Consider the following 13,791-nt stretch of genomic DNA (forward strand, 5'->3'; position numbering starts at 1 on the left):
CATCAATTTTAATTTGTGCATCAATTTTAATTTGTGCATCAATTTTAGTTTGTGCATCAAGATGTTGAGCTGTGGAACAGTTTAAAGCAACTAAGTGAATCATGCACAACATTATCTGTATTTAAAAGAAAGTTGAAACAAAGTTTATAGTTTTTTAACACACATTTATTGTTTTGTTTTTTATTAACATTTTAATATTTTTGGACAAATTAAAATGTATTATGAGCTTTTATCTGTTGCATTTGTGTGTTTAAAGTAAGATGTAACTTATGTACAAAGCGTTTATGTTTTTTTTCCTTATTTTTTAGAGGTGGTGCTTGTAAGCCCATTTAGTGTTTTTATGACCTTTCCTGCACATTTTATTTTTTATCTTTTCCTTTATGTGTTTCTTTTGTGTGTGTGTGTGCAAACAATAATAATAATAATAATAAATTAAAACTCAAGTGACTAAAAACAAACAGATTGCCACAAAGCACATTTTGTAACTAGAGAAATGTTATTTTCTGTGAAAATGCAGCGTGAACGTTTCTAAAATCTCACCTGCATCATTATTTTATTGTTTTCCATGAACCAGTTGATGTCTGCTGGTTTAGTTTGTGTGTCTTGTGTCGTGACTTCATGGCTTTAAACTGTTTAACTTTTCTGTCGAAGTTGTTCAGCTTTTTTTGTTCCTTTTGTCTGTTTAATATTTCTTGTTTAATTAGTTTTTTTCCCACCTGCTGTGGAACTTTCACACCAGGTGAACAGCTGTTTTTCTAAAATACAGAAGCTCAATTTTTAATTTTTAATTTATTTTTTTTCATCTGCTTAGACTTTAAACTTGTTTTGACAAAGATCAAACCAGTTTTCAAACTAACAGAGAGTTTATGGAGAAGATGTTTTGCTGCTGAGGAACATCTGTGTGAGATGAATCAGTTCATTTGAGAAACCATCTTTCCCCTGAGATCACTTCTGCTCTCCTCTGGTGTTTTACAGAAACCGTGGACCCGTTTTTCCTCCACAACCATCACATAAACAATCATTAACCTTCTTCTTCCCAGCATGCACCTCTGCAGTTTTCTGTGAATCTCCTCCTCTCTACATTGACTCTTTCCTGTCTCACGTCTTCAGGCCGCCCTGTTGAACTCGTTCCCGGCCATCTTCGACGAGCTCCTGCAGATGTTCACGGTCCAGGAGGTGGCGGAGTTTGTGCGCGGCACGCTGGGCAGCATGCCGTCCACGGTCCACATCGGGCAGTCCATGGACGTGGTGAAGCTGCAGTCCATCGCTCGAACCGTGGACAGCAGGCTTTTCTCATTTCCTGGTAAAAGTCTAACTTTATACATCATCCTAATCATAAACACGTCTTATTATGATTTATCTTATTTCATAGGAAGACAGAAATTTGTTTTTCAAAATAAAACAAGAAAAAATGTGTGCACAAAAGCTGCATATTGAATAGTTGTATTAGTAATCACTTAAGTATTAAGTTTATTTAATCAATTTGATCCAAATTACAGTAATCTGGTCATTTAAATTCAGAGTTTTAAACCCATTAAAATGCAAATGAATAATTAACCAGTGTGTGTGTGTGTGTGTGTGTGTGCACAGAGTCTCGGAGGATCCTGCTCCCGGTGGTCCTGCATCACATTCATCTCCACCTGAGGCAGCAGAAAGAACTGCTCATCTGCTCAGGAATACTCAGCTCCATTTTCTCCATTATCAAGAGCAGCTCACTGGTAACACACACACACACACACACACACACACACACACACACACACACACAGGTTTGTTTTGCTATCTTTGTGGGGCCTTTGCATTGACTTCCATTCATTTTTCATTCATTTCTATAGCCTAACCATGACCTTTATCCATAACCTAACCATTACCAGTACATACCTAACCCTAAACCTAACACATCCTCAATTCACACCTTAGTCCTAAACCTAGCCCGTAACCCACCAACGGGACTTCTTCTTATGGGGCCCGGGCTTTGGGCCCCATAAGGAGCAGTTGGTCCTCACAATGTAGTATAAGTTGGAAAAATGGGCCTCACAAAGTAGCATAAACAAGGACACACACACACACACACACACACACACATTTTATGTTTTATACAGATCAAGCACTCCAACACACACAATGTCCGTCTGGAGTTGTGATGGTCAGGAAACTTGAAGGCGTCAGACTCGTTTACAAAAATAGTTTTTAGAGTTAATTTTTTTTGTTGTTGCAAACGTCACCAATGTGTCATCATCATTTTAATACGGTTCAGCCAATTATTCTTTTAAAATGCCTACGTGATCTAAATGTCAGCAGCCATCTTGTGTTGTGGATTAGAGAGGTTTTAAGAGGAAGACCCCAACGAGTCTGTGTTGATAACACTCTATTGACTGTAGGGTTTTGAACACTGGTGTTCCACAGGGTTGTGTGCTATGGCCACTTTTATTCTCTATATACACAAATGAGTTGCGACACAACAGCAAAGACTTTACATTAATTAAGTATGCTGATGGTATGGCCCTAGTCGCTGGTCTGAAAGACACCAATAGTCCCTTCTGCTCCCAGCTCAGAGATCAGCTCTCTGACTGGTTTGATGAATTTTCTGAACCTTAATGTCAGTAAAACCAAGGAACTTTGTTTGGGACGGGGAGCAGCCAGCACCAGATCTGTATTCAGACCTTCTGTTATAAAAGGGCAGAAGTAGAGCAAGTGATTGAACTTAAATACCTCGGAACAATAATTAATAACAAATTGACCTTTCAGCCCAACAATGACTGTATTTACAAAAAACAGACACCTTCTATATAAGCTAAGGAGCTTTAATACTATCAAACACACCTTGCAATTGGTGCACAGGTGACTGGTTGAAAGTGTTGTTTAATTTAATATTGTCTCATGGTATGGGAACGTTGTACCAGGTGGTCAAACAAGGTACAAAAGTCATCGGTCATCAACAAATGAAACTTACAGACCTGTACACTCAGGTTCTGGAAAAAAAGGTGATCCAGGTTTACAATGACCCAACTCACCCATTCAGGTTGGTACCACCTGGCAGAAGACTGCTGGTTCCTCTGGTAAAGAAACGGGTACAAAAAGTCATTTGTTCCCTCTGATGTGAGTGTTCTTGATAGGGTCCTATTCAAACGCAGCCTCACATGACAAACCGTTGTCTGCAAAGATGTTTTTAATGTATCGTGTATTTTAGAACGTTTCCATCGGGTTAACAAAGCTTTTTATTCGTTTTATGACATTTTAACTTGTGTTGATTTTTTTATGAGCCAGACGTCAAAGATAAATCTCCATTTCATGGAATGTTATGGACAATAAAGTTATATGGAATTGAATTATCTAAGAAGTTTTAGAAGTATTTCATTTTGTTCATCTGTCAGTTAAAAGTTTGTTAAACTTCTCTGTTCCTCCGCACTTCCTTTCTACTTCCTCTTTCCTCCTCTCTGTTCTGTCACACCCCCTTCACGTTTCCCCCGTGCGCTCCTCCTGCAGGACACGTCGGTGCAGGAGGAGGTGGAGATGATGGTGGAGTCCCTGCTGGACGTCCTCCTGCAGACCCTGCTGTCAATCATGAGCAAGAGCCAATCGCAGGAGGCGGTAAGGGGTCAACGCTGTCCGCAGTGCACCGCGGAGATCACTGTTAGTAACTAACAATACGACTACTACTTCACCCCCCCGCCCCACCGATCCGTCCTGTCTGAAACCACCGCTCAGTTTTAGGGACGGGCAATCTTAAAAAACTGTTTGACTTGTTGATTTATTATATTTTGACACAATCATTTGATAGTTAATGTATATGTTTTAATCAAAAGGTAACACTGAGAGTTTACATAAATATTAAAAATATTAAAACTGCCTGACCCTAAAACATCATCATCATTCTCACATCGTCCTGTCAGTTCTGGGGTTTCACTTTTCATCCTTATTGTGAAAACCTGCATGACTTTAACTATTTTTTCTTTTTTTTTTATCATAATTATCAGCATGTTGGCATAATAAATATCTAATCTTGTGTTTAACATCGATCTTTTGAATCACGCAAAGTTTTTCCTACATGGGTTTATTTTTAATTTTCTGCATTAAACACAACAGTTGTGTCGTCTCTGTCATCCTGATTCAGGCCCAGTTCTGCTCCAAACTTTTACTGTGTCTTCATTTTTATTTATATATAAAAAAAGAGAGAAATTAATAGTTCCTGTGCAGCCAGGTACATTATAAAACTCAGTTCTAGTTTGGAGATGTTAGAATAAAGGTTAAAAAAGTTCTTAGTTTATTAAATTTGTTGCTGACTTTTGCTAAGAAACATGCAGGAAGCAATTATTTACAGTACTATGAGATATTTTTGGAGCTCAGTATTATTAAAGTTTTCTGCTCATACTGAGCAACGAAGTCTATTTTGCTCATTTTACCTGCTAAAGAGTTCGTTATTGTCTTCACAGCCATAAATTGTACAGAATAAAGGGTGGCACCTTGTGGTGACCGTGGAGTGAAGCCTGCTGTCATCATCTCTGTTCTCTTTCCAATGATTCCATGTGATGGGCTCAGACATGTCCCCGTTTTCCTCTTTTCTCAGGGGGAGTACGTCTCATGCCTCCTGTCGCTCCTCCGCCAGATGACGGACATCCACTTTCAACACTTAATGGAAAACTTTCAAAGCAAGGATGAGATCAAGGTAACGAACTGGATGAAGACAAAGTTTTAGTCGTGTTGGTTGAAGACACGTCTGATGCAGAAAGGAACATAAGATGTAGATTAACTGAACAAACATGAAGCATGTGTAGGCATGAATCAACACTGCAACCTTTTAAACTTTGAACATCACTAAAATTAAAACTTCCTTCATTTTTCTTTGGTCTTTAGGAGTTCTTGTTGAAGATTCTGTGCGTGTTCAGAAATTTGATGAAGCTCAGTATTTTCCCTCGCGACTGGAACATCATGAGGCTGCTCACCAGCAAGTAAGACTCACGGACGACCCCCCACGCAGCCTCGACACGCATCACAATGACGAGACACGAGCAAAACGCAGCCTCACCTAACAGCAGCTGTTGGTGTGTTTCACTCCCCGCAGCATCATCCTGACCACGGCACAGCAGCTCGGCCCGGCTCTGCACAAGAACTTCTCAGAAACAGACTTTGACTTTAAGGTGATCCAAGTTTCTCTGATTCAGTCAGTCCACAAAAACAATCCAAGGGTTCTGAGCGCCTCGAGTTATGGAGCGTCAAAATATATAAACAGTTTGAGGACACAGAAACATTAAGAGCAGGATGGATCATTTGTTTTTGTTCTGAGGAGTGAATGTGGAGAAAACCTTTTCTCCAGTGGGAAAATAATCTGTTCAACTCTGCTGATCTTAACATTAGACACATTTAAACATGTATTAAAGTTGTACAGAGCTCAGTGTGTGATAGTAAACAGGAAATGATAAAACTTTAATGTGTGTCGTGTTGTTTGTGTGAGCAGGTGTGGAACTCCTACTTCAGTCTGGCTGTTCTGTACATCAACCAGCCAAGTTTACAGCTGGAGAACCTGAGTCCTGCCAAGAGGAAGAAGATCTTAGACAAGTAAGAACTCACGAACACAGACACAAAATAAACCACACAATCTGACTCTTAGTTTGACTTCAGGCGCACATTCTGCAGTTTATTCATTCATAATTCTCATACGTGCTGCTGATGTAAATTCAGAGTTTTGCTTTTTGCTGCTGAAGTTAAGAGACTCAGCAGTGCTTCATTATTACGTTTACTAGTATGGACCATGTGTGTCTGAAATAAAGTTTTTGATTGACTGATTATTATATAAACTTATTAATCTGACATAAACACATCTTCCTTCCAGTGAGGCTTGTTTCTCTCTCCATCAGAGCAGTTCTACTGAATAAACCCCCGAAGAACTCATGATACTAAAACTCATTGAACATCCAGAGGCTCAGACGTTCTTTGGGTTTCACAAACAGGATGGAGCGACACGCCTGCTGCTGCTGAAACAGTCACATCTGAGAAAATCTCTTTTTATTCATCAGCAGTTGGAGAACCAGAAAGTTAACTGGTTGAGCTTAAATCAAAAATATGAACTGTGGAGAGATGGAGGCGTGCAGAGCAGAAGCTCAGGTCAAACATGTGGTTGGATAGTATCAGCAGAAAATAACTTTATGACATCAGTCTGCTCGTTTATATACGAGTAATTAATAAAATGAGCACCGTCTGCTGCTCTGAACAGTTTTGGTTCATTCTGTAGATATTTGCTTAAACATCCAGGAAGGAGGTTAACAGGGATTTTTAGGAGACTTATTAGTTGCTTTACATTAAACCTACAGTGTTTTTTTTAAGTGCCAACATTACAAAGTTTGTTTTATGATTTATTACCTGTTATTTTATATGATCTTTAAAAATTCAATTCAATCAAGGCAAAGAGCTTCAAAAAGTGGAATTAATGCTAAAATCTAGGAAAAACATTTTTTGTTTGTACAATTCCTCTTTTTGTGATTACAGCAAGTAACGAAATGTGAAAATAGAATTAAATGTTTCCCTTTAATTAAAAAAAGTCAAACCTGTTCTTTTTCCACACTTGTCAGGAAGTGAACCACAAAACACGTTAATATAAAAAAAAATATATCAATAAACAGCTGACATTTTATCTAAAAGGAATTATAACTTACAATCATTAACACGTACAAACCTGAAATAAGTTAGTTTCTATGTTTTTACAGTAAAATGCTGTTTTAAAACAAAGATGGTTTGATCATATAAGAGTTTTATTTTTTACTTTTTTATTGCAGATACGGCGACATGAGAGTGATGATGACTTATGAACTATTTAACATGTGGCAGAACCTGGGTAAGATTTATGTAACGTTGTTTCATTGTATTTATTTATTTTATTAATTTATTACTTTTTATTTTGTTTTACTTTGTATAACTGTCCAAAAAAAGTTTTATATTTCCTTTAAGCTGTTTTTGTTTATTTGCCATTTAAATACTTTGAGCTACTTTGCAGAACAAATATTCTGGTTCAGAGATCAAAGATGGTTTTGACCCGTTTGTAGGAGAGAATAAAATCCATTTCATCCCCGGGATGATCGGGCCGTTCCTGGGAGTGACGCTTGTTCCTCAGGTGGAGGTGAGAAACATCATGATTCCCATCTTCCACGACATGATGGACTGGGAGCAGCGCAAGAACGGAAACTTCAAACAGGTGAACAGACGCATCACGTGACAAACGGGAAACAGCAGCTGAAACACGGTTCTGACCAGTTATTTAACCGAAAGTGTTTTTTTATTGTTCAGGTGGAGGCTGAGCTGATCGACAAGCTGGACAGTTTGGTGTCTGAGGGGAAGGGCGATGAGAACTACAGGGAGCTCTTCGGTTTGCTGTAAGGAACGCAGAAATCTTCGTGTTTCAACTCACCTCTGATTTTAAACCCACGTCTGTTTTCCTCTCTGTGATAACAGAAATAACCTCTCACTTCTTCTGCTCTAACGCTCCTCTCTGCTTTGCTTTTTGCTGCGGGACTAGAACCCAACTCTTTGGGCCTTATCCCAGGTAACTCCATCACCTTTACATGAATGCAGATTGTTTCAGTCAAGTTAAAATCATCTGAAATGTGACTTTATGTTTGGGGCGGCTGTGGCTGAGTGGTTAAAGCAGTCGTCCTCCAACGGGAGAGTTGGGGGTTCGATTCCTCCAGCAGTCACATGTCCAAGTGTCCCTGGACAAGACACTGAACCCCTCATTGCCTCCGATGTTTGTCCCATCGGTGTTTGAATGTGACTGATTAATCTCTACAGATTCAGATTATCTTTGTAGAGTGTTGTACGAATGTGTGTGCTGGAGGTAAATGAGGAAACGGATTGTTGTAAAGAGTTTTGAGTGTCTTGATTAGATAGAAAGGTGCTATATAAGTACAGTCCATTTACCATTTATGTTGGTAATGAAAGTCTAAGCTGACAGGTGAGACGTCGTTAGCCTGCCTGGATGGAAAACAAAACACCCAAATGAAGAGTAACTTACAAAGTTATTATTTATGAACACTGTCACGGTGCAGATTGTAATAAAAGGTTAATTCATAAAACATGCACACGGTTTTCATTAACTCCCTCTGAGGTGAGGTTAACCCTCACAACATTTCAAATTACCTGTTTCCTCTGTTGTTTATTACTAACTGGTTATTTTTCTTGGCTGTAATTTAATGTACTGTCAGCAGTTGGAGACAAATATTGCACATTCACTCAGTCAAGTAAACTACTAAACCTTAGTGTATGTAAAAGAGAATGGCATGGTAAGTTTTATGGTCTAACCTCCGTCTGTAAGGAGCTAATATTTCAAAATACTGATACTCTGAGTCAAGAACATCAGAAGAACATGAGTACTTTATTTCATCAACACTGCTACAATCAGGACAAATACATTTAGAGTCCTGACAGATTATTAAAAAAAAATCTGAGTTTATCAGAAGAGGTAACTCAACTGTGTCTAATGTTTTCTTTTTGTAATCTCTGAAGTCTTCTGGAGAAGATCGAGCAGGAGACATGGAGGGAGACGGGTGTCTCTTTTGTTACCTCCGTCACTCGACTCATGGAGCGTCTGCTGGACTACAGGTAACTCGTTCACAAGCTAACCAACAAAGCTTTCTTTATTCACTAATGAGTGCTTATGGCAGTAATAAATATAGAGTTTATTATATCAGAATCAGAACAAATTTTCATTGTATTGAAATACAATGAAATTATGTTCGTACAGTCGAAAGATGGGTGGAGTGCACGTTGCTGCTGCTACTGGAGCGCGGCCTCTTATCCTTTTTTAAAATACTTTTTTAGATAGAAAAGGGGGAAAAGCCATGAGAATGGATAGTGACATTACAAAAAAGATCTCTTCACATCTTGTCCGAGATCAAAAAACTACCAGCAAGCACATTTATAACACATTACATATGCATTTGACGGCAGGACGGTGAGATTTGTCCATGAAGCACTTCGAGATAGACCATTGTCCTGATAAGATGTTGGTCAGCAGGCACAGCTCTGATAAGCCTTCGCAGAAGTCGGCCTGTTTTCGAGACCAACCAGGGGAGTCAGATTCAGATAAGCCACAATTGTTGATTTTTTCAGGCAGACTGTTTTTTTATTGTCAGCCTCGAGCCCTGCTCGTACTTTCAATCCCAAAATGGCCAGATTTGTGGACGTTCCACTGGTCCGTGCTTATGAGCCTCCCCCAAAGTCTTCTCCAACATGCTGGAGAGTCCTAGAAGCCATAGGTGGCCTGTGATTCTCACAAATTGCTTCCATCTTACGGTTTAGCTCATAAATTAGCTGATTTTGAGTACTCGAAGTATGAACCAAACCTTCATACAGACTCTGAAGTTTTGTTATTGCCGAAACTACTGCCGTTGTCTTCCTTAATAGCCGATAACACAGGGATCCACCTATGCCAAAAAGCAGAAACCCTGCTGTCATGAATCCAATTATATAAACATCTTAGGCGTCCTCCTGAGACAAAACGGAAAGACACATCAGCTGCCAAACTCCCCACAATCCATGACGTATCCTGCCGCGTGAGTCTCAGCGGGGCATGAGGGCTCTCCAGGTCCCTGTTGCTTTGTTGAAAAGATTTTGTCGATTGCGTTGAAAGTCCAGCTCACTAAATCCATGACATTGGTTTTAGTTTAGGGAGATGTGTAATAGGAGCTCCGAAACACAAGACAGAGAGCAAAAAAATTGCAGGAGGAGAACAGGAGAGGGAGAGAAAATGAATCCGCCTTGCAGAAGAGCGAGTGCAGAAGTATTAACATGAGCAGGACTGTATGTGAAGATGGGTCGATTATAAAACATGTTTTTTCTGTTCAGAGACTGTATGAAGGGAGACGAGACGGAAAACAAGAAGATCGGTTGCACTGTTAACCTCCTGGTAGGAGTTCTGTCATGTCGCTCTGAAAATTCATTTTATTTTACAAATAAAAACAACTTTTTGTGCACGCACGGTGATTATTGTGGCTGTCTTTGTTTCGTGTCCTCTCAGAACTTCTACAAGTCCGAGATCAACAAGGAGGAGATGTACATCCGTTACATCCACAAGCTGTGTGACATGCACCTGCAGGCTGAGAACTACACAGGTGCAGCACGAGCCGTCAGAGTAACAACACCCAGAGACGGAAACACGTTAGTGACGTTTGTTTACCTGCAGAGGCTGCATTCACCCTGCTGCTGTACTGGGAGCTGCTGCACTGGGACGAGCGGCCCGTTAAAGAGTTCCTGCATTATCCCGCTCAGACCGAGTGGCACCGAAAGGAGGGCCTCTGCCGCAAAGTCATCCACTACTTCAACAAGGGAAAGGTTTGTTCACGTGCACACTCAGCAGGATAATTAGAGTCCGTGCAGACATCAGTCATACCAGTCGTCTCAGTTTACAACTTTAAAAGCTTAGAATGATGATGGTGTTGCACAAATGAACTGTAAATGCTGGGACCAGTCAGTGAACTGTGGTTGGTGTGGTTTTCAGTGCTGGGAGTACGGGATTCCTCTGTGCAGAGACCTGGCCTTTCAGTATGAATCTCTGTACGACTACCAGAGCCTCAGCTGGATCCGGGTGAGCTGCAACACAAACCCTCGTTTCTGTTGTCAATCTTCTTCTTCTTCTGTCAATGTAACTAATAAATATTGTACATTTTATCCATATTGCAGTGTATTATCATCAAATTTTCATATACAGTACCAGAAATATTCTTGAGCTGCAGCCTGTATCATAAGGGCCCAGAGTGGGGCAAATGAGGGTGGAGGCAGGTGTGGGTGTTTCACCCATCTCACCCACATTTTGATGTTGTTGGTCCAGGGAGTTGAACCTGAGACTTTCCGATCCCAGGCCCATCTTCTCTAACCTCCGCGTCACCACTCCCAAGGATATCTAATCACGTGTCTAGAGATTAAAAGATATAATATATATGGGGAGGGGTGGTGCAGAGGTTGGATAAGGTGGGCCTGTGATCAGAAAGTCTCAGGTTCAACTCCCTGGACCAACAACATCAAAATGGATGAAACACCCACACCTGCCTCCACCCTCATTTGCCCTACTCTGGGCCCTTGAGCAAGGCCCTCAACCCCCACCATCTGCTCCCAAACAGGTCTCTATTGAAAATGAGTTCTTTGTGACTCAATGAGACTACCTGTATAAATAAAGGGTAAATTCAAAATAAAATTAAATAATAACAATAAATATATTTTTTAAATATCTATTTTAAATATATATTTAATTCAAGGATTCAAGGTTATTTATTTGTCATACACACCACATGTGGTACATGTGGTGGAACTAAATTGTGTACGCAGGGTCCCAGTTACATCCAACGGAAATATTAAAATGTAAAAGAAAAACAGTAATAAGATCTAAGATGTGAACTAATAAAAACGTTAAGTTAATGAGACTGGTGCAGAATTATTTCTTCTTACAATCTTTTCTTTGTGTCCTGTTTGTGCAGAAAATGGAGGCGGCGTATTACGACAACATCATGGAGCAGCAGCGTCTGGAGCCGGAGTTCTTCAGAGTTGGGTTCTACGGCAGGAAGTTCCCTTTCTTCCTCAGAGTCAGTGAAATGTTTCACAAATATTTTATGTATTTTTAATGTAAGCTAACCGTTTGTCATCAGTAAGATGAAAACTGTTTTATCCCAACGACAATTCAAATGTCTTTAAATGGAAGACGTATCTTTTCTGTATTTATTTTTCTTATGTTTCATCAGAACAAAGAGTTTGTCTGCCGAGGCCACGATTATGAACGGTTAGAAGCCTTCCAGCAAAGGATGCTGGGAGAATTCCCACAAGCCATTGCGATGCAGCATCCGAATCAGCCGGACGAGGCCATCCTGCAGTGCGACGCTCAGTGTATCCTTCAGACAAGAAGCATGAACAAACAAATGTTCTGATCGGGAGTGAAGACACGTGCACGGATCCTTGACGTGCTCGGCTCAGACCTGCAGATCTACGCCGTGACACCCGTTCCAGAGAGCGTCGGCGTCCTTCAGATGGACCGCGTTCCTGACCGCATTAAGAGCTTCTACCGGGTGAACAACGTCCGACGCTTCCGCTACGATCGACCGTTTCACAAAGGACCCAAAGACCGAGACAACGAGTTCAAGGTGAGAGACACAGATATTTAGTTTTTCATCAAAGTGAATTAAATTTAATTAAAAATTATAATTATTCACACCCAGCACGGTTTATTCTGTGAAGTAAAATAACTTCTTGTACACATTTTATTCCATTTATTTTATTTGTGACGTTTCAGAGAAGTTAAAGATGACGAGCTAACACTTTATTGATTCAGATCAGTATCATTGTTTGTTTGTTTGTTTGTTTCAGAGTCTCTGGATAGAAAGAACGACTCTGATCCTCACCCACCCTCTGCCGGGAATTTCCCGCTGGTTTGAGGTGGACAAGAGGGAACTGGTGAGAGAAATCTGCTTCACAGAGACTTTTGTTGTTACATTAACTTGTCAGAGTCGAACGTCTCCAGTTGTTCATCGTTTCTCTGCCTCTGTGTCTCAGGTGGAGGTGAGTCCATTAGAAAACGCCATCTCCGTGGTGGAGAACAAGAACCAGGAGCTGCGGACTCTCATCAGTCAGTACCAGCACAAGCAGCTGCACGGAAACATCAACCTGCTCAGCATGACGCTGAACGGAGTCATCGACGCCGCCGTGAACGGAGGCATCGCCAGATACCAAGAGGTCGCACGCACACCGGCGCACAAACTGTTCCAGATGTTCTGCCACGACGAGGGCGCTCTACCCCGAACTGTCCTCTCCGATCAGTCGATGCCTTTTTTCTTTTATCTTCTTAAATTCTGTCACGTTGAAGTTGATTAAAACTAGAATAAAATCATATTTATTCATTGCAAGTCATTGCAAAGCTTTTATTCGTACACAAATAAAGTAAAAAATACTTATATTGTTAAATTACTATGACTTTTCATTTTATTAACATTTTTTATATATATTTATTTAATTAATTTTATTTTTGCTATTATAGCTCACTGAAGTTTCTTATCAATCATCCACTAAGTCACATAGAAGTTGTTTTTTTTACTTAAATTTAAAAGAAGGTCAGAATACCATCTAGGAGTTTGTCCAACACTGGGTCTCATTTTGTATTTTCTATAAACAAAGAAATATATTCCTTCATTCTACAATTGTAACTGAATAATTACAGTATAATTACCAACAGTTCAAGTTTTTTATTCAGCCGTAGGAATAATTAAAGCGCTCGTGTTCTCTGTCGTCAGGCGTTCTTTGATAAGGATTACATCAGCAGCCACCCTGAGGCCGCAGAGAAGATCACGCAGCTCAAAGATCTGATGCAGGAGCAGGTGACACGTCGTTCCATGTTACTCTTTGTTTTCACTGATGAACAACTTTTATTTTATCGCTCAAGTTCAGCTCAAACTGTAAAACAACAAACATTTCCAGTTAAATTCAATCAAACTTTAGCAAGTTTGGAAAAAATCCTGTCAGAATTTGCAACAACCTGTCACAAAGTTTCTCACATAAACACTTTTAAACGTCACATTAAACACCTGATGCACCCGATGTTACCTCTTCACAGTTTATTAGTTCATCCATGATGATGGATGAACTAATGACCCAAACTGACTTCCATTAAAACGGAGAAATAAACTTTTCTCTTCGTGTTTGGTTTTATTTTTTTTACAGCATCTCTCACAGCATTTTTCACAAACTGCTTCAGAGTTGGTGATTCCTCCTGTCATCATCATTCTTACCTTCATGTCATCCTCATTCTTACCTTCATGTCATCCT

At 40.0% G+C, this 13,791-nt stretch overlaps 2 protein-coding genes across 2 annotated transcripts in view; both read left to right on the forward strand.

Moving 5' to 3' along the window:
• Window positions 1–2,853, forward strand: part of LOC119412863 (dedicator of cytokinesis protein 3) — an 8,696-nt gene extending 5,843 nt beyond the window's left edge. The window contains exons 5-7 of the mRNA XM_037679898.1: window positions 1,111–1,303; window positions 1,591–1,718; window positions 2,842–2,853. Of these exons, the coding sequence (XP_037535826.1) occupies window positions 1,111–1,303; window positions 1,591–1,718; window positions 2,842–2,853 (333 nt within the window). The remainder of the gene's footprint in view (window positions 1–1,110; window positions 1,304–1,590; window positions 1,719–2,841) is intronic.
• A 2,005-nt stretch (window positions 2,854–4,858) lies between these two features.
• The window catches only part of LOC119412864 (dedicator of cytokinesis protein 3), a 19,987-nt gene continuing 11,054 nt past the window's right edge, over window positions 4,859–13,791 (forward strand). Inside the window, exons 1-18 of the mRNA XM_037679899.1 lie at window positions 4,859–4,949; window positions 5,063–5,138; window positions 5,456–5,556; window positions 6,771–6,829; window positions 7,038–7,186; window positions 7,279–7,364; window positions 7,508–7,534; window positions 8,494–8,589; window positions 9,835–9,895; window positions 10,007–10,100; window positions 10,172–10,320; window positions 10,487–10,573; window positions 11,460–11,564; window positions 11,721–11,862; window positions 11,950–12,116; window positions 12,340–12,426; window positions 12,526–12,705; window positions 13,260–13,343. Coding sequence (XP_037535827.1) covers window positions 4,894–4,949; window positions 5,063–5,138; window positions 5,456–5,556; window positions 6,771–6,829; window positions 7,038–7,186; window positions 7,279–7,364; window positions 7,508–7,534; window positions 8,494–8,589; window positions 9,835–9,895; window positions 10,007–10,100; window positions 10,172–10,320; window positions 10,487–10,573; window positions 11,460–11,564; window positions 11,721–11,862; window positions 11,950–12,116; window positions 12,340–12,426; window positions 12,526–12,705; window positions 13,260–13,343 — 1,806 coding nt within the window. The 5' untranslated portion in view covers window positions 4,859–4,893. The remainder of the gene's footprint in view (window positions 4,950–5,062; window positions 5,139–5,455; window positions 5,557–6,770; window positions 6,830–7,037; window positions 7,187–7,278; window positions 7,365–7,507; window positions 7,535–8,493; window positions 8,590–9,834; window positions 9,896–10,006; window positions 10,101–10,171; window positions 10,321–10,486; window positions 10,574–11,459; window positions 11,565–11,720; window positions 11,863–11,949; window positions 12,117–12,339; window positions 12,427–12,525; window positions 12,706–13,259; window positions 13,344–13,791) is intronic.

The sequence above is a fragment of the Nematolebias whitei genome, chromosome 7 (assembly GCF_014905685.2).
Source record: "Nematolebias whitei isolate Nwh7 chromosome 7, NemWhi1, whole genome shotgun sequence".
NCBI classification, from domain to species: Eukaryota; Metazoa; Chordata; class Actinopteri; order Cyprinodontiformes; family Rivulidae; genus Nematolebias; species Nematolebias whitei.